Below are 22159 nucleotides of genomic sequence, written 5' to 3' on the forward strand. Positions count from 1 at the left end.
TCGATTCTCCTGTTCCCTGGATGCTGCCTGACCTGCTGCGCTTCTCCAGCAACACATTTCCATCGCTCATATCAGTGTACTCAATCTGCAAAATAAACTTCTCACTAGTGGCCAACTTCTCTTCCATCACAATCGATTCTCCTGTTCCCTGGATGCTGCCTGACCTGCTGCGCTTCTCCAGCAACACATTTCCATCGCTCATATCAGTGTACTCAATCTGCAAAATAAACTTCTCACTAGTGGCCAACTTCTCTTCCATCACAATTTCGAAATCAGGTGTTATGTTGTCAATTTGCTGTTTAGCTATATGTCAAAGAGAGTGGAATTTTATCAATCTCTTTTGTAGCATCAGTTCCTGACATACATCCTTTTTTTTATACAAAGACAGGATTAAGATAATGGGATGGGGTTTCTATGGATCTGCTTGTTGTTGTGTTCTTTCAAGCTCTAGAAGTACTGAATGTGTTTGTTTGCAAGAGATGAATGTTTTGTCTGTAAGTAATGTCTTAACCTGTTGCCGCAGCAGTGTTTGCCAACTTCACTCTACAGATGAGACATCAGTTAAGGGGCAAATAGCATCTTCTGTCTATGAGAATCCAAAGGCCAGATAACTATAATTGTACTGTCTTTGAATAGTTCTTGGTTTTTTCCCTTTGATTTCAGATATTTAATCAACCGAATTACCAGAATAATCACCTCTTGACAAGATTCTTAGAATCTATTCTAAGACTTAGATTACGAAACAAAAAAATCCAAAAATATTACAAAATCCATGCTAACGTAAATACATGTTAGACAGTTCAGTTCAAGCCATTCAACAAATGCGCGCCACTTTTCTGCACACGTGCAGTTTCTTCTCATCCCGGAGATATGATCCAAATGATTGCACATGCTCAGACTGAATGTTTGGGCCTGTGCATGAGCAAGTAGGTTGCATGATCAGCAGATTTTGCAACTTGTGCACATGCATCGTACCAAATGTCCACGCATGTGCTATATTGGCAATTTATGTGAAGTAGCGTTACTTCCTGCAAATTCCGTGGCACAGTTCTCACCTTGCTGTGGAACACCAGTTGAAAACTTCTGGACTGAGGAAATAATCTGTTTTTGGAATGCTGAAAGGAGAGGGGAGGGGAAGATGCATTAGTAGTGGCTTCACACTAAAAGTGGCAGAAATGATGATGGATGATCCACAAAAATGCATTGAGAAGACACGTGAAAAAACCTCTAACAGTCTGGAAAGGAAGAGAAATGAAAAAATGAAAGTCCACAGAACGGTCATGGTCGAATGCCCTGGCAATTACTGTAGCACGGGAACCTTGACTGAGAAAAAGGCATTCGAGAACGAGTATGTAAGATCAATTCCTTTACAGGACAGACGTGATGGAGATGGAAAAACTGAAAGAATGGAACAAAGTTTTTACAAGAAGCAAAGTATGACAACATGTAGTAAAGTAACTGTGGGAGTTAGTGGGCTTTGCAAATATAGGTTTAATCAAGATATAGCAGCTATGATGAGAGAGCTCAGATACAGACCATGTAAAAGAAAGAAAAGGTAGAAATTGCAATGTGGGGCAGGACCAGGATACAGCACTGACACAATCATCTACGTATTAAACAGCTATAGTAGGTCCAGACAAAGAATGCAGCAAAGAATCTGACAAAAATGCAGACATGGCTTGGACTTGTGTGCAGGTATCCATAGTAGTGTCTTTTATTTGGAGAAAACAAATGGAATTAAAGTAGAAGTTGATTATTGTGAGTACAGGTTCATCCAGGCAGGGCAGGGCTATGGTGGTCAGGGACTGGTTGGGCCTCTAATCAAAGATTACGAGTATTTCCAAAGGGCTCCTTTATCAAACCTTATCAAAAGGTTGATTAAAAAAAAGAATGAAATGAATGAGAGTGAACTAACAAGAAATATAAAATATCTTACAAATGTTTTACTAAGTACATAAAGTGTACTCTTCCCTTTGAAGAAGATACAAGAGCAATTAACTTTCAAATTGAGGAAATGGCAGGGGCATTTAACAAATACTCCGAGTACATTTTTACAGAGAAACATTGCTTCCTTCCAGATATAAATGGAATGCTAAGGGTTAAAAGGAATCAAATTAAGGAAATTAATATCAGAGAAAAAGCTTTGCAAAAACTCAAGGGATTAAAATTAGAAAAAGCCATGAAGCCTGACAGCATCCAGTCTCGGATTCTAAAAGAGGGAGCTGCAGAGATAGTGGATGAGCTATAACTTTTGAAAATTCTTTAAACTCAGGAATGGCCCCATTGAGTTGCAAATTGCCAAAGTATTACACTACTTTTCATGAAAGGAGGGAGAGAGAAAACAAGAAACTACATACATAGGAGGTATAGTTAGTAAGTTTGTAGATGACACCAAAATTGGAGGTGTAGTGGACAGCGAAGAAGGTTACCTCAGAGTACAACAGAATCTTGATCAGATGGGCCAATGAGCCAAGGAATGGCAGATGTAGTTAATTTAAATAAATGTGAGATGTTGCATTTTGGAAAGGCAAATCAGGGCAGGACTTATACACTTAATGGTAAGATCCTGGGGATTGTTGCTGAAGAAAGAGATCTTTACTGTTCAGAGCACTGAGTAGAGGACTTGGGAGGTTATGTTGCGGCTGTACAGGACATTGGTTAGGTCACTTTTGGAATACTGTGTCAGTTCTGGTCTCCCTCTTATAAGAAAGCTGTTGTGAAACGTGAAAGGATTCAGAAAAGATTCACAAAAACGTTGCCAGGGTTGGAGGGTTTGAACTATAGGGAGGGACTGAATCGGCTGGGGATCTTTTCCTTGGAGCATTGGAGGCTGATGGGTGACCTTATAGTGATTTATAAAATCATGAGGGGCATGAGACAAGGTCTTTTTTCTGGGTTGGGGGAATACAGGACTAGACGGCATAAGTTTAGGGTGAGACAGGTAAGATTGAAAAGGGACCTCAGGGGCACCATTTTCACACAAAGAGGGATGCATGTATGAAATAAGTTGCCAGAGGAAGTGGTGGAGGCTGGTACAATTACAATGTTTAAAAGACATCTGGAAGGGTACATCAATAAGAATGGTTTGAACGGATATGGGCCAAGTGCTGGCAAATGGGATTAGATTAATTTAGGAATTCTGGTTGACATGAATGAGTTGGACCAAAGGGTCTGTTTCCATGCTTATATCTCTATGAACCCATGTTAGACAAATGCCAATTGGTGGGAAAATCTATTACTAAGCCTTAAAAAGGCATTTAAAAAAGCATGGTATGATTTGAACAAGTCACAGAGATGTACAGAATGGAAATAGATCCTTCGAACCAACTCATCCATGCCGATCAGATATCCTAAATAAATCTAGTCCCATCTGCCAGCATTTGGCTGATATCCCTCAAAGCTGTTCATATTCATATATCCATCCAATTGCCTTATTAAGTATTGCAATTGTATCAGTTTCCACTACTTCCTCTGGCAGATCAATCAATACACGCACCACCCTCTGCGTGAAAAAGTTGCCCCTTAGGTCCCTTTTAAAGCTTTGCACTCTAACCTTAAACCTATGTCCTCTAGTTTTGGACTCCACCATCCGGGAAAAGACCTTGTCTAAGCCCCTCATGACCTCACCTGATGAAGGTACAGTGCTGCAAAAGCTTGTGATTAACCTGGTGTCATGTGACCTCTGACATTGTCTACCCCAGTCTAAAACTGCACTCCAAATCATGATTTCATAAACTTCTATAAAGTCACCCCTCAGCCTCCAGCACTCCAGGGAAAATAGCCCCAGCCTATTCAGCCTCTACCTACATCTCAAACCCTACAATCCTGGCAACACCCTCATAAGTCTTTTCTGAATTCTTTCAAGTTTCACAACATCCTTCCAATAGCAGGAAGACCAGAACTGAATGCAGTATTCCAAAACTGGCCGAACCAATGTCCCATACAGCCACAACTTGGCCTCCCACTACTGTACTCAATGCAGTGACCAAAAAAGCCAAGCATCCCAAATACCTTCTTCACTAACCTATCTACCTGTGACTCTACTTTCAAGGAACTATGAACCTGCACTCCAAGGTCTCTGGGTTCAGCAACAGTCCCCAGGACCATACCATTAAGTGTATAAGTCCTGCCCTGATATGCCTTTCCAAAATGCATTAGCTCACATTTATCTATATTAAACTCCATCTGACACTACTCACCTCATTGGCGCACTTGATCAGGGTCCCATTGTACTTCTTCGCTGTCCACTACATTACTAATTTTGGTGTCATCTGAAACTTACGAACCACATCTCTTATGTTCACATTCAAATCATTTATAGAAATGATGAAAAGCAGTGGACCCAGCACTAACCCTTGTGGAACACGACTGGTTACAAGTCTCCAGTCTGAAAAGCAACCCTCTACCAACACCCTCTGTCTTCTACCGTCAAGCTAATTCTGTATTCAAATGGCTAGTTCTCCTGTACTCCATGTGATCTAATCTTGCTAACCAGTTTACCATGAGGAACTTTGGTAAACACCTTACTGAAGTCCATATAGATCATGCCCACTGCTCTGCCCTCATCAATCATCTTCGTTACTTCTTCAAAAACTGAATCAAGTTAGTGAGACACAATTTTCCATGTCCAAAGTCTTGCTGACTCACCCTCACCAGTCCTTACCTTTCCAAATACATGTTACTCCTGTCCCTCAGGACTCCCTCCAACAACTTACCAATCATGATGTCAGGCTCACTGGTCAATAGTTCCCTGGCTTTTCCTTATTGCCTTTCTTAAATAGTGGCACCACAATAGCCAACCTGGTTTTCCGGCACCTCACCTGTGGCTATCGATGGCACGGATACCTCAGCAAGGGGCCCAGCAGTCACTTCCCTAGCTTCCCACAGAGCTCCAGAGTACACCTGATCAGGTCCCAGGAATCTATCCACCATTATGCCTTTTAAGATGTCCAGCACCTCCTCCTGTGTAATATGGATATTTTTCAAGATGTCTCTATTTATTTCCCCACATTCTTTATCTTCCATATCCTTCTCCACAGTAAACACTGATGCAAAGTCCTCATTTAGTATCTCTCCCATCTCTTGCAGTTCCACACATGGGAGGCCTTTCTGATCTTAAGAGGCAGGAGTAGAGTGGTGCTGGAAAAGCACAACAGGTCAGTCAGCAGCAGAGGAAAAATCGACGTTTCGGGCAAAAGTCCTTCACCAGGAATCCGGAGTCCATGAGGGATCAGTTGGTTGCAGAGGCAAGCACTGAGGAAGCAGGTGTGGCTGTGGTAGCAAGTCTGTTTCAGGACATGGTTGAAGAGCTTCAGGGCAGAGGAGATGATCTGGGGGTTGCAGTGAGAGAGAGACTCACTGAAATCCTTGTAGAGAGCGGAGGAGAACTTCTTCAAGGTCGGCATCCTTGCAAGAGGATTTGCAGTAAGGTTAAAATCAACTCGGCGAAAGTGAGGACTGCAGATGCTGGAGATCTTTAAGAGGCCCTATTCTCTCCCTAACTATACCCTTTTGTCATTAATGTATTTGTAGAATCCCTTCGGATTCTCCTCAATCTTGTTTGGCAAAGCTATCTCATGTCCCCTTTTTGCGCCGTTGATTTCCCTCTTAAGTATGCTCCTACTGCCTTTATACTCTTCCAGGCATTTACTCAATCTCCGCTGTCAATACCTGACATATGCTTCCTTCTTTTGCATGACCAAAACCTCAATTTCTCTGGTCATCCAACATTCCCTAAACCTACCAGCCTTGCCCTTCACCCTAAAAGGAGCAGATTGCCTCTGGAATCTTGTTATCTCATTTTTGAAGACTTCCCATTTTCCAGCCGTCTTTTTACCTGCAAAGACAGCCGTACGTCCTCATGTAAGGAATGCAGGAAATTAGCATGGAACTATACCGAACATTCCAAAAAGCAAATTGCTTGCTTGCCTTCATTGTAAGGGAACTGGAGTATGGTTGTATCGGATTTTGTTGAGGCGACATCTGGACCACTGTGTGCCGTTTTTGTTTCCACATTTAAATGAAAGATGTACTTGCGTTGGATGCAGTACAGTAAAGGTTCACTAATCCCGCAGAGGACCCTACATTGGGAGTATATTGGATCTATACTGTCTGGGATTCAGAATGCTGAGAGGTGGCCTGACTGAAATGTCTGCAGCAAAGTTGGGGGTGGCACTCAGCATGCACCCGCCCCTCTCCAATTCTGAATCCTCCAATCAGGATTCTGACTCTCCCAGGAGCTAGCAAGCAAGCCTGACACAGTTTTCTTGTGATCCCCCCCATGACGAGTTCACTACTCACCACCTGATTGGTATCAGTAGCTATAGGATGTCCCCTTAAGCGGAATTAATGGCCTAAATTGATGGTGACCTTATTAGGGTAGATGTGGGAAGGTGGCAGCAAACTCCTAGCTTCAATATCCACTCCATCCCCACTCCCAGCCCCAACCTCAACCGTCCTCCCATTCACTCACTCCCCACAAGACAGGGCATCAGATTCCACTTTTCATTATTATTCACCAGTAAAGGCAGGAATTGGTTTAGCTCAGTTGGCTGGATTGTTGGTTTACATAGCAGTGTGATGCCAACAATATGTTCAATTCTCACCACCAGTTTGAGGTTATCATGAAGAACTCTCCTTCTCAACCTCTTCCCTTGCCTGCGATGTGGTGGCCCTCAGGTTAAATCATCATCAGTTGCTTCTCTCTAATGAGAGAGCAGTTCCAATGGTCTGGTAAGACTATGGTGACACAACCAGTAACAGTTATTGGCCTATGCAGGAATAAGTTTATTGAAAACATTATGCTGTAACTGTGCAAAAACATTTTTAAAATTTCTACATTTAATGATAGGAAAATTGATGTTGAGATAGGCAAAATTTAAAAATGAACATTTATTTTGAACAGAAATGTTTTTTAAAAGTCATCACAAAACACATTAAGCAAGCACACAACTTTGGTCTTTGAGAATGTTGATTTCATTAGTAAATTATTTGTTTTGCATAGAATTATTACAAAACTTAGCACTGACTAAACCATTCCTTAAAGCAGCATCAACTGTGGTAAATTTTCCATTCCTATCTACCTGAAAAAAACGATGTAACTTCAGAGTAAGATCCTTCCTGATCTCTTGTCCATTTTCTTGGCAAAGTTTGAACAAATAAGAATTCTCATGACTGGTGCTGTGCAACACTATTCTTTTTCTGTATAGTCACCAATAATTGGGTAAATTAGTATGTACATACGTGGAATCCCCACTTGTTGCTTTCTTATTGCTGGGCCAATATTCAGTTTTTTATCTTTGTAATTCAACTTTTCTGCCTGAAAAGGATAAGATGTAGAAGCACAACGTATTATATCTATCATGTCTATAAGAAATAACACCAAGTTTATAGTTCAAAATTGCTGTATGAAAGGATGATTTAAACACAAAAACAGAAGTTGATGTAATATCTATAAGAAATAGCATCTAAAGAAAGTAAAGTAAAACACAGTTTATAGCCGTGAATTCGGAGAACACGTCTTTATAATACCTATTATTATTTTGCTACAAAATAAAGAACACATGTCAGCCATTATGAAGTATAATGCTATTTATTACCATTACCACTGAAGGTGGGCAAAGATAATGTTTTCAACATAATGTTTTGTTGGTCGCTAATATAGCTCAAAAACTAATGAACAGATTTCAACGAAACTTGTACGCAGTAAGGGTATGGCCCGAGAAAGAAAGCAGTAGTTATTAGTGGAGATGTGGATTGGGATTCTGGATTAATTTCCAATTATCCATCCGGTAACATAGGCAAATTGATTTTCTTGTCAAAATGTTGTAGGCTGCTCGCTTGGAACATTGTGGTGTGGTGGAATTTGTGGTGGAATTTGTTAGAGCCACCATAATATGAGAAAAGTTTTCATGGATGCAAATTAGCCTGAATCTTCATTTGTCAAATGGATGGTCTTAATAAAAATATTTATTATTTCAACAGTGTAATTGCAATGCATCAATCATGAGTGAAAAGCCTCAGAGAAGAACTGTGTGACTATAATAATATTGAATTGAGAGAGTGCGGCCAAGGTATCAACTCTACCAACTGCTGTCACCAAATGTATTGATTCTGCATTAATTTCTTGCAGATGTTCTGCAGTGAAATATAACTGTAAATTGAAAGGTGCACAACAATGCTTTAATTGCCAGATAAAATAACAATTAAACTAATCAATTTAAAGAAGGCTTGAATCAAAAGGGCCTTAGCCCTTATTCCTGAAATAAAGCTTTCCTGAATATTAACAATCTGTGATAATATTATCAACTCAAAATGGATATGGATTTTAGAACACTCTTGCACAAGACCCCTTTCAATGACTCAAAATAGCTAGAATCTTTTTTCCAACTCAGAATATACTATATTCTACTTATAGTATACACAATTTATACAGTCCCAGAGGATTATTGAGTAGTGTATAATAAATGTGGAAAACCTCATTTGGAAAATAGCTGTTGTTAAACAAGAGAATAATCTACCTTTAGCTTTAATTATTTATTGCAAACACACATTGTAAATCACTTTCAAATAATTTGAAGATAGTATATTTCCTGATTGCTAACAGCAGGAATTTCTAGAATGATACTGCAAAACTGTCTGCAAAGGTTAACAGCAGGCAAAATAAAACAAATTTCAATCAAGACTTTAGCTCTCAGATAATCTCCATCTTCTAAAGGAAAACAGAAAATACAAATACGAATCCAATGAGTTGAAGTGGAATGGGAATGCAAATCCGTCCAAGATTATGTATGTTTTAGAGAATGTCACAATTCTTTTTCTGATAGTCACTTGAAACAAGGAAGGAATTTGGCCCGTGGTAAGAATTTGCACTTGGTGTCTTCCAGTGGGAAGCTACTATTTGACCATAAGACCATAAGACATAGGAGCGGAAGTAAGGCCATTCGGCCCATCGAGTCCACTTCGCTATTCAATCATGGCTGATGGGCATTTCAACTCCACTTACCCGCATTCTCCCCGTAACCCTTAATTCCTTGTGACATCAAGAATTTATCAATTTCTGACTTGAAGACATTTAGCGTCCCAGCCTCCACTGCACTCTGCGGCAATGAATTCCAAAGGCCCACCACTCTCTGGCTGAAGAAATGTCTGCGCATTTCTGTTCTGAATTTACCACCTCTAATTCTAAGGCTGAGTCCACGGGTCCTAGTCTCCTTGCCTAACGGAAACAGTTTCCTAGCGTTCACCCTCTTCAAGCACTTGATCTGCTCTTCTAATAGCCAAAGGATTAGTTGTAGGATTTGTTGATTGATAATCAATCTGTTTGGCCACATCACAAATATTTAAGAATATCCCAGTAATTGGGATGCACTACTATCATTCCACCAGAGAAAAAATTTGAAGTTTAGCTGCAACAAAGACTTTTCAGGAACTGACCGTTGCAATCTTCTAGCAATTGACACAACATTGTTTTTATAATAAATGCTCTAGCAAAGTAAGGAACACTGTATGTTAATGTTTAAAAATGTGTTACTGGAAAAGCGCAGCATGTCAGGCAGCATCAAAGGAGAAGGAGAATCCACGTTTTGGGCATAAGCCCTTCTTCAGGAATGAGCCATGGTCTGGTGATGGAGGAGGCCAAGGACCTGCATGTCCTTGGCTGAGTGGGAGGGGGAGTTAAAGTGTTCAGCCACGGGGCAGTTGAGTTGGTTGGTGCGGGTGTTCGAGAGGTGTTCTCTGAAACGTTCCGCAAGTAGGCGGCCTGTCTCCCCAATGTATAGGAGGCCACATCAGGTGCAGCGGATGCAGTAAATGATGTGTGTGGAGGTGCAGGTGAATTTCTGATGGATATTGAAGGATCCCTTGGGGCCTTGGAGGGAAGTGTGGGCGCAAGTTTTGCATTTTTTCCGGTTGCAGGGGAAGGGCCGGGAGTGGAGGTTGGGTTGGTGGGGAGTGTGGATCCGACAAGGGAGTCGCGGAGGGAATGGTCTTTCCGGAATGCTGATAGGGGTGGGGAGGGAAATATATCCTTGGTGGTGGGGTCTGTTTGGAGGTGGCGGAAATGACGAAGGATGATCCAATGTATCTGGAGGTTGGTGGGGTGGTAGGTGAGGACTAGTGGGGTTCTGTCCTGGTGGCAATTGGAGGGGCGGCGGAGTTCAAGGACGGAGGAGCGGGAAGTGGAGGAGATGCGGTGGAGAGCATCGTCAACCACGTCTGAGGGGAAATTGCGGTCTTTGAAGAAGGGGGCCATCTGGGTTGTTCGGTATTGGAATTAGTTCTCCTGGGTGCAGATGCGGCAAAGGTGAAGGAATTGGGAATATGGGATGGCGTTTTTACAGGGGGCAGGGTGAGAAGAGGTGTAATCTAGGTAGCTGTGGGAGTCAGTCGGTTTATAGTATATGTCCATGTTAAGTCGGTCGTCCGAGATAGAGATGGAGAGGTCTAGGAAAGGGAGGGAGGAGTCTGAGATGGTCCAGGTAAATTTGAGGTCCTTGGCCTCCTCCATCGCCAGACCATGGCAACACGACGCCTGGAGGCAGAGCGATTTTTTTCTTCCCAGCCCTCAGACTCAGCACCGCCTTCTTGACCTGCAATCTTCTTCCCAACCTCTCCGCCCCCACCCCGTCTCCGGCCCATCACCCTCACCTTAACCTCCTTCCACCTATCACATTCCCAACGCCCCTTCCCCAAGTCCCTCCTCCCTACCTTTTATCTTAGCCAGCTTGGCACACCCTCCTCATTCCTGAAGAAGGGCTTTTGCCCAAAATGTGGATTCTCCTTCTCCTTTGATGCTGCCTGACCTGCTGCGCTTTTCTAGCAACACATTTTTAAGCTCTGATCTCCAGCATCTGCAGTCCTCACTTTCTCCTGTATGTTAATGTTGTTATCATCTCTTATCTTTGAAGAAACTAAACTTTCTGTAAAATACTTCAACACCCAAACAACAATTCTGTTTTAAAAAGTATCTGGTAGTAGTTAAAAGCCACTGGAGACACATGTATTTAAGTCAGCTTTGACAGAGCAAGCCCATCCTTCTGAATCAACAACTCTTGACTAAATGAAGCTGCAGAGATTGACCATAAAGAATGAAATTTAAAGCAGCAACAATGTTACAATTCAAAACTATGCTCAACAGAAAAAAGATCATGAGAGTAGAATATACTGTAATGCAGAGGGTGAATTAGATTTAAAATAATTCAAACTACAGCTGCAATAAGACTTAAAGTCTTCTGTAAGTATTCAACTTCCACATACATATTAACTCCAAAGTGCCAAAAGGTTTACTGATGAAAATCTATTATCTAATGAGGTAATTAGAGCCAAAAGAACACCCGTTCTCTTGAGAGTTGGTTTAAACAACTAACCACTGGTTAACCTCAGTTTATTTAGAATGTGTTTTAGCTTTCTGTGGTAGTTCCACTATTTACTGGAGGTGGAACTTGAATCCGTGACCCTAAAGCATTAGCCTGGGCCTGTAGACTACTGGCCCAGTGATATTACTACTACACCACATTCTTCCATAATTCAATCACGATAACCAACAATAGCTTCATGGTCACCCTCACTAAGAATGGATATTGAACTATTGTGCTGGGGTATGACCCACTGTAGGTTTCATCGGCTTAACAACCCAGTGATGCTACCACCATCTCACAAGAATTAGTTTATTGATATTTTTAATCAACCTGTTCAGCCAATTTATGACATACATCCTGAGCAGATGAGACTTGAACTGGACATCCTGGGTCAGAGGTAGGGACATTACTACTGTGCTACAACTGGCCAACCCATGTAGATATTTTATAATCACCCTGTTCAGAATTATATCACATACCCCTAGGGCAGGTGGGATCTAAAATCAGGCCTTCTAGTTCAGAGGTAGCAGCACTACCACTTTGTTACAAGAGTACCATAAGTGCCCATTAATTGTTAAATTATTCCTAGCAAGTTTCCTGTAATACACCTGCACCAGCTTGCAAACAGTAAAATGAGTCACAGCTTGCATTTCATGCTTTTATGCACCACAGATTAGCACCAATCCCTTGTATTTTTCAAACTTCTAATGAGATCTCCCTTCTAGCCACAAGTGGCTTTCCTTTCCACTAACACATACTGGAGCAACTTCAAGCAAAGGGAATGCTAAAGCCTTGGTACTCCCTCTTAGCACAAGCTCCAAGATACACAACTCTTGGTTTCTACTCCAGAACCTCAGAAGAGATAAATTTCTGCAGATGTCAAAGGTGCTTTTTTAACAGAAGAATGACTGGGAGATGATACCATGATACCAATAATTAAGCATGAGTCAGAATTTTTCATAGGCATGAACACAGAGAAGATCAAAGTCTAAAGTTCTCTTATGCTTGCTGTCCATTTTGAGGTAAACCTTTCAAGGACAGTGAAGGAAAATACATTCCAAAGACCTAACATGCCTATTCTTAGTCCATAAAAAAGACCCCACAAATTGTCTGCCAGGATGCTACTTGGGATGCAAAGTCTCAGTTATAGGCTGGATATGTTTTCCTTATAGCAGAGAAGGAAAAGGGGGAATCTGATTCACGTATATAAATATGAGAAGCACTGACAAGGTAGATTATGAGAGCCATGGCAAACTGTGTATAAGACCAGATGACATATGTTTAAAAAGTGAGAAGTAACTAATCTAGAGGATATGAGTTTTTTTTACCCAGAGATAAGTAAAAATATGTAATGCACTGCCTGAGAAGTGGTGGAGGCAGTTACTCACAATATTTAAGAAGCGTCTGGATGAGTACTTAATATCACAGCATATAGTAGGCATCAACCAAGTTCAGATAAATGGGACTAATATAGTTTGGTACAAAAACAGAAAATGCTGGAGAAACTCAGCAGGTTTAGCAATATCTGTGGACAGTAAACAGAGTTAACATTTCAGGTCCATTAATCTATCTTAAGAATGGTTCTGAAGGTTAATTTCAATAAAGTACCAAGAAGCACCTCAACCACCTCCTCATTTGCATGAATTTATCACTATCTATTTTGGCAAAGTATTCAATCACTATCTTTGCTTCCTTGCATAAAGACACTACTTCTCCACTTATGTTAAGGCTTTATTTTTGGGAAATATTGGGAAAGGAAAAGTGAGTGAAAACACACTTGATCTAGAAAAATAAAATTATGTACAAATGAAGTAATTAATTGCTTTACATCGCTTAAAGATATTTGTAGAAAGACACTCCTGCTCTCCTAGTGAAGTTTTATTAAGACAAAACTGGAATTTGTAGATAACAATTAAACAAAGACAGCAATCTTAACATAAAGAGATTTTGTAAATTGAAAATTTTGGCTCCTCACCTCCTGTAAGATCTTTTGAGCATCTTCCTGGGTTTCAAAGGTAATAAACCCATACCTAAAAGAAAGTATGGACAGAAAAGTTACCACATACAGAGAAATTAAAATTTAGTGAGAGTAAAACATACACATGGGTTAGAAAAGATCATATTGATGTGACAGTGATGCAAAACATTTTAATTATTTACAAAGTTAAAATTATGAATAGGAAGAGGTTAGAGGGATATGGGCCGGGTGCAGGCAGGTAGGACTAGACTAGGTTGGGATATCTGGTTGGCATGGACACGTTGGACCAAACGAGTCTGTTTCCATGCTGTACATCTCCATGACTCTAAGCCACATTCTCAAGATAACTTAAGTTTTATAAAAATGGTAACATCTCAGCTCAGACAATGTATTAAAGATGTGAGATTAGAGTCTGTCTATATCCCAATCTTGAGTCAGACTGGTTCCATTTCCAAACTAGAAATTTATAAAATAATATATGGATTGACTGCCTGCAAGTTGTGTGTTTTTTGAGCGAAAATAGAATATATCTGCAAATACAATTCTGCAAATGCAAATTCACCCCATAGACGTGTGTGTGTGCGCGCATGCGCACGCATGTGAGGGAGCAAGAGATAAAGCGAGCCAGAGAGAGATAGTGTGAGTGTATGCATGTGAGTGTGTGTAAATGTGTGTTGCGCGTGTGCGTGCTTGGTAGTGTGCGCGTGCGTGACAGAGTATAAGCCTTTGAGAGGGTTTGTGCATAGGTTTGAGTGTGGGGGCTGTACGTGTGCATCTGAGGGAGTGTGTGCATATGAGAAAGGGTCTGCGTGAGTGTGAATATATAAGAGCATGTGTATGTGTGTGTGAACTGTATAGTGCAGTGGGGTCACCTGTAGAGTGACATGAACCCAAGATCCTGGTTGAGGCCATCCTCATGGGTAAAGAAATTAGCTAGCAGCCTTTGCTCAGCCACTCTGCATTATTGCATATCCCAAAGTCTGCCTTGGAGGATCCGGGACCAAATGGCCCTGACCGCTGAAGTGTTCCCTGACTGGGAGGGAATATCCCTATCTGGCGTTTGTTGCATGGGGTCCATTCATCCGTTGTCATAGTGTCTGCTCGATCTCGCCAATATACCATGCCTCAGGGCACCCTTGACTGCAACGTATGAGATTGACAATGTTGGCCAAGTCAAATGAGTATCCGCCGTGTACATGGTGCTGGCATCCCCAAGTGTAATGGTGGTATCCATGTCGACACTCTGATATGTCTTGCAGTGGTTGCCATGACAGGGTGGCATGATGTGATGGTCGATGTTGTCCTGAAGGCTGGGCAGTTTGCTGTGAACAATGGCCTGTTTATGATTTGGCAGTTGTTTAAAGGCGAGAAGTGGAGGTGTAGGCAAGGTGCTCATCCTCACTGATAATGTGTTGCAGGCTGCAAAGAACATGGCGTAGTTTCTCCGCTCTCAGGAAGTACTGGGTAATGAAAGGTACCATCCATGTCGCACTACAGGTAACCCCACTACACTATACACTCTCTCACACACAGACAAGCACACATATACACACTCTACATAATCACAGAGTCACGCAGACCCTCTCTCACACACATGTTCTCTCTCAGACACACACACATATCCCCCCCAACAGTCACACCCATGCACACACCATCTCACAGGCTTATACTGTCATCTCATAGGCTTATACTCTGTCACATTCACGTACACACTCTACTAAGTATGCACACACGCAAACACACACTCTCTCACGCACGCACGCGCGCGCGCGCACACACACACACACACACAGACACTCTTCATCACGTGCACTCTCATACAAACTCTCTACCTCTCTCGCTCCCTCACATGCACACACACATATAGGTCCCAGAGTGATAGAGATGTACAACACGGAAACAGACCCTTTGGTCCAACTCGTCCATGCCAACCAGACATTCCAACCCAATCTCGTTCCATTTGCCAGTGCAAATTATCCCTCTAAAGCCTTCCTATTCATATATCCATCCAGATCCGTTTTAAATGTTGCAATTGTGCTAGTATCCACCATTTCCTCTGACAGCCTATTCCACAGATGCACCACCCTCTGTGTGAAAAAGCTGCCCCTGAGGTCTCTTTCATGTCTTTCCCCTCTCACTCTAAACCTATGCCCTCCAGTCCTGGACACCATCACCCCAGGGAAAAGACTTTGTCTATTTATCCTATCCATGCCCCGCATGACTTTATAAATCTCTATAAGATCACCCCTCAGCCTCCGATGCTCCAGGGAAAACAACCCCAGCCTATTCAATCTCTCCCTATAGCTCAAATCCTCCAACCCTGGCAACATCCTAGTAAATCTTTTCTCAACCCTTTCAAATTTCACAACATCCTTCTGATAGGAAGGAAACCAGAACTGCATGCAATATTCGAAAGTGGCCTAACCAATGTCCTCTACAGTCACAACATGACCTCCCAACTCCAGTAATCAATACTCTGACCAATAAAGGAAAGCATGTCAAACGTTTTCGTTACTATCCTATCTACCTCGACTCCACTTTCAAGGAGCTATGAACCTGCATTCCAAAGTCTCTTTGTTCAGCAACACTCCCTAGGACCTTACCATTAAGTGCATAAGTCCTGCTAAGATTTGCTTTCCCAAAAAGAAGCATCTTGCATTTATCTAATATAAACTCCATCTGCCACTCCTCAGCCTAATGGCCGATCTGATCAAGATCCTGTTGTGATCTGAGGTAACCTTCTTCGCTATCCACTACACCTCCAATTTTGGTATCATCTGCAAACTTACTAACTGTATCTCTTATGCTCACATCTAAATCAGATTAGATTACTTACAGTGTGAAAACAGGCCCTTCGGCCCAACAAGTCCGCACCGCCCCGCCGAAGCGCAACCCACCCATACCCCTACATTTACCCCTTACTTAACACTACGGGCAATTTAGCATGGTCAATTCACCTGACATGCACATCTTTGGACTGTGGGAGGAAACCGGAGCACCCGGAGGAAACCCACGCAGACACGGGGAGAACGTGCAAACTCCACACAGTCAGTCACCTGAGGTGGGAATTGAACCCGGGTCTCTGGCGCTGTGAGGCAGCAGCACTAACCACTGTGCCGCAAATCATTTATATAAAAGACATAAAGTAGTAGACCCAGCACCAATCATTGTGGCACTCCACTGGTCACAGGCCTCCAGTCTGAAAAACAACCGTCCTCCACCACCACCCTCTGTCTTCTACCTTTGAGCCAGTTCTGTATCCAAATGGCTAGTTCTCCCTGTAATCCATGAGATCTAACCTTGCGAATCAGACTCCCAAGGGAAACATTGTCGAACGTCTTACAGATCACGTCTACCACTCTACCCTCATCAATCCTCTTTGTTACTTCTTTAAAAATCTCAATCAAGTTTGTTAGACATGATTTCCCATGCATAAAGCTATGCTGACTATCCCAAATCAGTCCTTGCCTTTCCAAATACATCTACCTCCTGTCCCTCAGGATTCCCTCCAACAACCTGCCCACCACTGATGTCTGGCTCACCGGTCTATAGTTTCCTGCCTTGTCCTTACCACCTTTCGTAAATAGTAGCAGCACGTTAGCCAACCTCTAGTCTTCCAACATCTTATCTGTGACTATAGATGACATAAATATCTCAGTAAGAGGCCCAGCAATCACTTCCGTAGCTTCCCACAGTTCTAGGGTACACCTGATCAGGTCCTGGGGATTTATCCACTTTCATGTGTTTCAAGACATTCTGGACTTCCTTGTCTTTAATTTGGACACTTTTCAAGATGTCACCATCTATTTCCCTACATTCTATATCTTCCATGTCCTTTTCCACAGTAAATACTGATGCAATATACTCGTTTAATATCCCCCCCCATCTCCTGCAGCTTCTCACATAGAGCTTTAAGGGGCCCTATTCTCTCCCTGGTTACCCTTTGTCCTTAATGTATTTGTAAAAACCCTTTGGATTCTCCTTAACTCTTATTTGCCAAAGCAATCTCATGTCCCCTTTTGCCCTCCTGATTTCCCTCTTAAGTATACTCCTACTGTCTTTATACTCTTCTCAGGATTCACTTGATCTATCCTATCTATACCTGACATATGCTTCCTTCTTTTTCTTAACCAAAACCTCAATTTCTCTTGCCATCCAGCATTCCCTGCATCTACCAGGCTTTCCTTTCACCCTGACAGGAATATACTGTCTCCGGACTCTCGTTATCTCACTTCTGAAGGCTTCTAATTTTTCAGCCATCCCTTTATCTTCAAACATCTGTCCCCAGCCAGCTTTTCAAAGTTCTTACCGTCAAAATTGGCTTTCCCCCAAGTTAGAACTTCAACTTTCAGATCTGGTCTATCCTTTTCCATCACTATTTTAAAACTAATAAAATTATGGTCGCTGGCCCCAAAGTGCTCTCCCACTGACAACTCAGTCACCTGCCCTGCCTAAACACGACTTTAATACTATGGCAGTCCCAGTCTATGTTTGGAAAGTTAAAATTCCCTACCATAACCACCCTATTATTCTTACAGATAACTGACATCTCCTTACAAATTTGATTCTCATTTCCCTCTGACTATTAGGGGGTCTATAATACAATCCCAATAAGGTGATCATCGCTTTCTTATTTCTCAGTTCCACCCAAGTAACTTTCCTGGATATATTTCCGGGAATACCCTCCCTCAGTACAGCTGTAATGCTATCCCTTAACAAAACCACCATTCCCCCATCTTTTGCCTCCCTTTCTGTCGTTCTTGTTGCATTTGTATCTTGGAACATTAGCTGCCAGTCCTATTCATCCTTGAGCCACATTTCTGTAATTGCTATGATATTCCAATCCCATGTTCCTAACCATGCCCTGAGTTCATCTGCCTTCCCTATTAGGTCTCTTGCATTGAAATAAATGCAGTTTAATTCATCAGTCCTACCTTGTTCTCTACTTTGTCCCTGCCTGCCTCAACTGTTTGGCTCACTTCTTTTCTCAACCATACCAGTCTCAGATTGATCTCTTTCCTCACTATCTCCCTGGGTTCCCCACTGCCCTCACCTTACTAGTTTAAATCCTCCTGAGCAGCTCTAGCAAATCTCCCTGCCAGTATATTAGTCCCCTTCCAATTCAGGTCTATGGGGTGAATTTGTATTTACTGAATTGTATTTGCAGATAAATTCTATTTTTGCTCAAAAAGCACACAACCTGCAGGCAAACAATCCATATAACATTTTATAAATTCCTACTTTGGAAATGGAACCATTCTGACTCAAGATTGGGATACAGACAGACTCTAACCTCACACCTTCAATACATTGTCTGAGCTGAGATGTCATCTTTTTTTATAAAACCTTAAGTTATCTCGAGAATGTGACTTAAAGGAAGTTCTGGGATTTACATATTGATGAATCAAATCTGCAACCCATTCTAAAAGATGAAAGACTTCCAGCAATCTAGATTTGTTCAATATATCCTTTTAACTTCAAGACACCCATTGTCTGAGCTGAGATGTCATCTTTTTTTATAAAACCTTAAGTTATCTCGAGAATGTGACTTAAAAGAAGTTCTGGGATTTACATATTGATGAAACAAATCTGCAACCCATTCTAAAAGATGAAAGATTTGTTCAATATATCCTTTTAACTTCAAGACACCGTGATCTTTTGCTATAAATTCTGTGTCTTATGATCCTGCCCCACTCGGTACCTGATGGAGCAGCACTCTGAAAGCCAGTACTTCCAAATGAACCTGTTGGAACTTTAACCTGTTTTTGGGTGATTTTTAAATTCATTAATTACGTAATTTCAATAATCCTGGCCAATATTCTGCCATGAAGCATTGAAAAAGCACTTGAGACAGCCAGTTAAAAAGTTGTCATGATCATAGAGTCATACAGCATGGAAACAGACCCTTCAGTCCAACAGTCCACGCTGACCATGTTCCCAAACTAAACTCGTCGCACTTGCCTGTGCTTGGCCCATATATCTGCAAACCTTTCCTATTCATGTACTTATCCAAATATCTTTTAAATGTCATAACTGTGCCGGCATCCACCATTTTTTCTGGCAGTTCATTCCACACATGAGCCACTCTCTGTGTAGAAAAGTTGCCCTCATATACCTATTAAATCTTTTTCCTCTCACCTTAAAAATATGACCCCTAGTTTTGAACTCCACAACTCTAGGTAAAAGACCCTTACTATTCACCTTTTCTATAGCCTTCATGATTTTACAAACCTGAATAAGGTCACCCTAAACCTCCTCTGCTTCAGAGAAAAAAGTGACAAAGTTTTCAGTCTATTTTTATATCTCAAACTTTCCGTTCCCAGAAACATTCTGATAAATCTTTTCTGAATGCTCTCCAGCTTAATAATATCCTTCCTATAATAGGGAAACCAGAACAGCAACCAATACTCCAGAAGAGACCTCACCAACATCCTGTCCAACCTCAACATGACACCACTATTCCATCTGTGGCTTATTTGAATCAGACCTAATTTTTTTGACAACATCTCTAGCTAACACCCTTGAGTATACCATGGTCACCAAACTAAGGTTTATGCCATGATTTTACTACAGGGCAGGGCAACAAAGCAAGCCCAAAGTTGATTTCAGCCTGACTGATAATTACATGCCATGCAGTTGGCATTATTTTGAATTACACGATAGCTGCCTTACCAACTAAGTGGCTCCTCCTTATCGTATGATGAAAAATAAAATTAAAAAATGAGCAAACAAGCTCAAAGACATAAGTGAGTTTTGTATTTACCTGAAGCACTATAAAATTATGTTTTCTGTGAATTGTATAAACTGATTTCCAATTATTGAGTACGGGTGACAAAATCTGTCTTTTAACTTTCTGAGCATTTTAATTGCAACATAATTCAAAATGTTTTGATACCAAGATTACAACCCCCTCCAAAAAATTACTCTTAACTCTGCATGATGTCGGCACCTCCTACTTACTCACTTGGAACACATCACTATTTTTCCTCCCCCACTGCTAACCACTGTGCCAGCCCAGTTTAATCACTTGCCTTGTCATATTCCAAAGAAAATCATTCCAAAATAGGTTGGAATGAGCCAAGACAGGGAGCTGGGTAAAGCCATTTGTATATGCACTCCCCTCAAGGAGAGAATCCTTCCCTAATGGCAGAGGACCTTAGTCACTCATGTGGTGATGCAGAGACTTCCATGCCCTTGTCTTAAGTGAGATCAATTGTCATGTACCATGCTGCTCTTCCATTACTGTCAATGTATTCTTAAAATGCTCAAGCTTCAAACCCACTTCACAACTCTTTATCTCGTCTGCAGGAGACACTGATGCCTGCAGCATGGTAGCTGCCATGAAGTAACCAGCCCCTTAAAATATCATTTCCTCCTCCACTGCTTGAGGAAGAAGCCACAGATCTTTCAGAGGAAGCACCAGCAAGGTTTCTCCCTTCAACCTCCACCAACTCAGATACTGACAACTCAGCTGAAGTGGATATCACCTTCTGGTGAGCACATCACTGCCACAACTCCTTCCTGGCCAAGGATGAAACACCAGAGATCCTTCGCAACCGGAGGGATGTTGGAAATCAGGCAGGAAAGGATCCCTCAGTGTTTGTGATGATAACACACGAAAATATACAAGCAAACAAGAACAACAGGCAGGTTTGTCAGATAACTGAGTCGAACATTGGAAGAGTCAACCAATACCATCTCTGGTGTCACCTCGAGCATATAAGCCTCTGAATATGTTTACAGGCAGACTGCTTGCTGTCTTGAACACCCAGGTTGAGCACATTCCATCTTCAATCTGCACTGTATCACTAGTCACGAGCACTCAACACCAACAGCAAAGCAACAAGGGGACGAGGGAACTTTACCATACTCCAAGTCTCCTTCCTCACAATGAGAGGTTGGTGCCAGGCAGCAGCAACCAGAGAGAAACCACTTACAAGATCCCAAAAGGTCTACTTGAAGGCCATTCCAGAGGTGCACAGCCCTCCAACTCCAGCCTGCTCATAATCCTCACTCGTTGCGAGTTCAAACTGAGGAATGTGAACTTGCATCTATGCAAGTGCCCTCAACATGTCAAGGCCCCTTAGCCACAAAGACTCTGGGGTTGCCCATTCAAAAACTCAAAGACAAATAGCCTGCACTGTAGGACAGTCTCCATGTACTCCAGAATCCTTAAGTGCAGCTAGACGTAATGGGATGAAGGAGGAAGACCTTCTGAGGGAAAATCGGTGGCATGGGAGAATCTTCATTACATTATTACATTTGTAATTATATGTTAATTTTGTCATCAGCTCTTATGAGTGATCGTCATTTTAATTGCATCTATAAAGAATGGACTTAGAGAAAGAAGTGAGTCATCTTTAGCACTATACAATATTCTAACTCTGTCCAAATGACAACTTTCCTTTTCATTGCCTTTATACTACCATGAATCTTTGTCATGATTGAATGAGAGAATGTACGATGCTGTGAAGACTTCCATAAGTTTGTAATGTTAACTTTTATTAAATAACTGTAATAGCATAAAAATATCAAAGCAGTAAGATACACATTAAGATGCTTTCCTCTTTGGCCTCAAAATATTGACAGTTATAAAAAATAAATTCATGCAATTCCTTTCTCTTGGAAGAGATTCACAAAGAAATTCTGTTGCATGCCTTTGGCTAACATTGCTTCAGCTGTAGAATACTGAAGGTGCTGTTTGTTCTGAAGAACATCCTCATTGTCTTCATATAATGCTGAAGCTTTCAGAATCTCATTGACCATCATACAGGTTTGGTGCTCTCTCCAGCTATTTGGAGCAAACAATCCAAGGGTTACTTTA

General features: G+C 41.6%; 1 protein-coding gene across 4 annotated transcripts in view; it reads right to left on the bottom strand.

Annotated features, from left to right (window-relative positions):
• The window catches only part of LOC122551279 (protein boule-like), a 157293-nt gene that overhangs the window by 96849 nt on the left and 38285 nt on the right, over nucleotides 1-22159 (bottom strand). For all 4 annotated transcript variants that reach the window (XM_043692928.1, XM_043692929.1, XM_043692930.1 and 1 more), the window contains exons 4-5: nucleotides 13333-13387; nucleotides 7243-7318 (exon numbers count right to left, since the gene is read on the bottom strand). In XM_043692928.1, the coding sequence (XP_043548863.1) occupies nucleotides 7243-7318; nucleotides 13333-13387 (131 nt within the window). The remainder of the gene's footprint in view (nucleotides 1-7242; nucleotides 7319-13332; nucleotides 13388-22159) is intronic.

This window comes from Chiloscyllium plagiosum, chromosome 7 (genome assembly GCF_004010195.1).
Source record: "Chiloscyllium plagiosum isolate BGI_BamShark_2017 chromosome 7, ASM401019v2, whole genome shotgun sequence".
NCBI lineage: Eukaryota > Metazoa > Chordata > Chondrichthyes > Orectolobiformes > Hemiscylliidae > Chiloscyllium > Chiloscyllium plagiosum.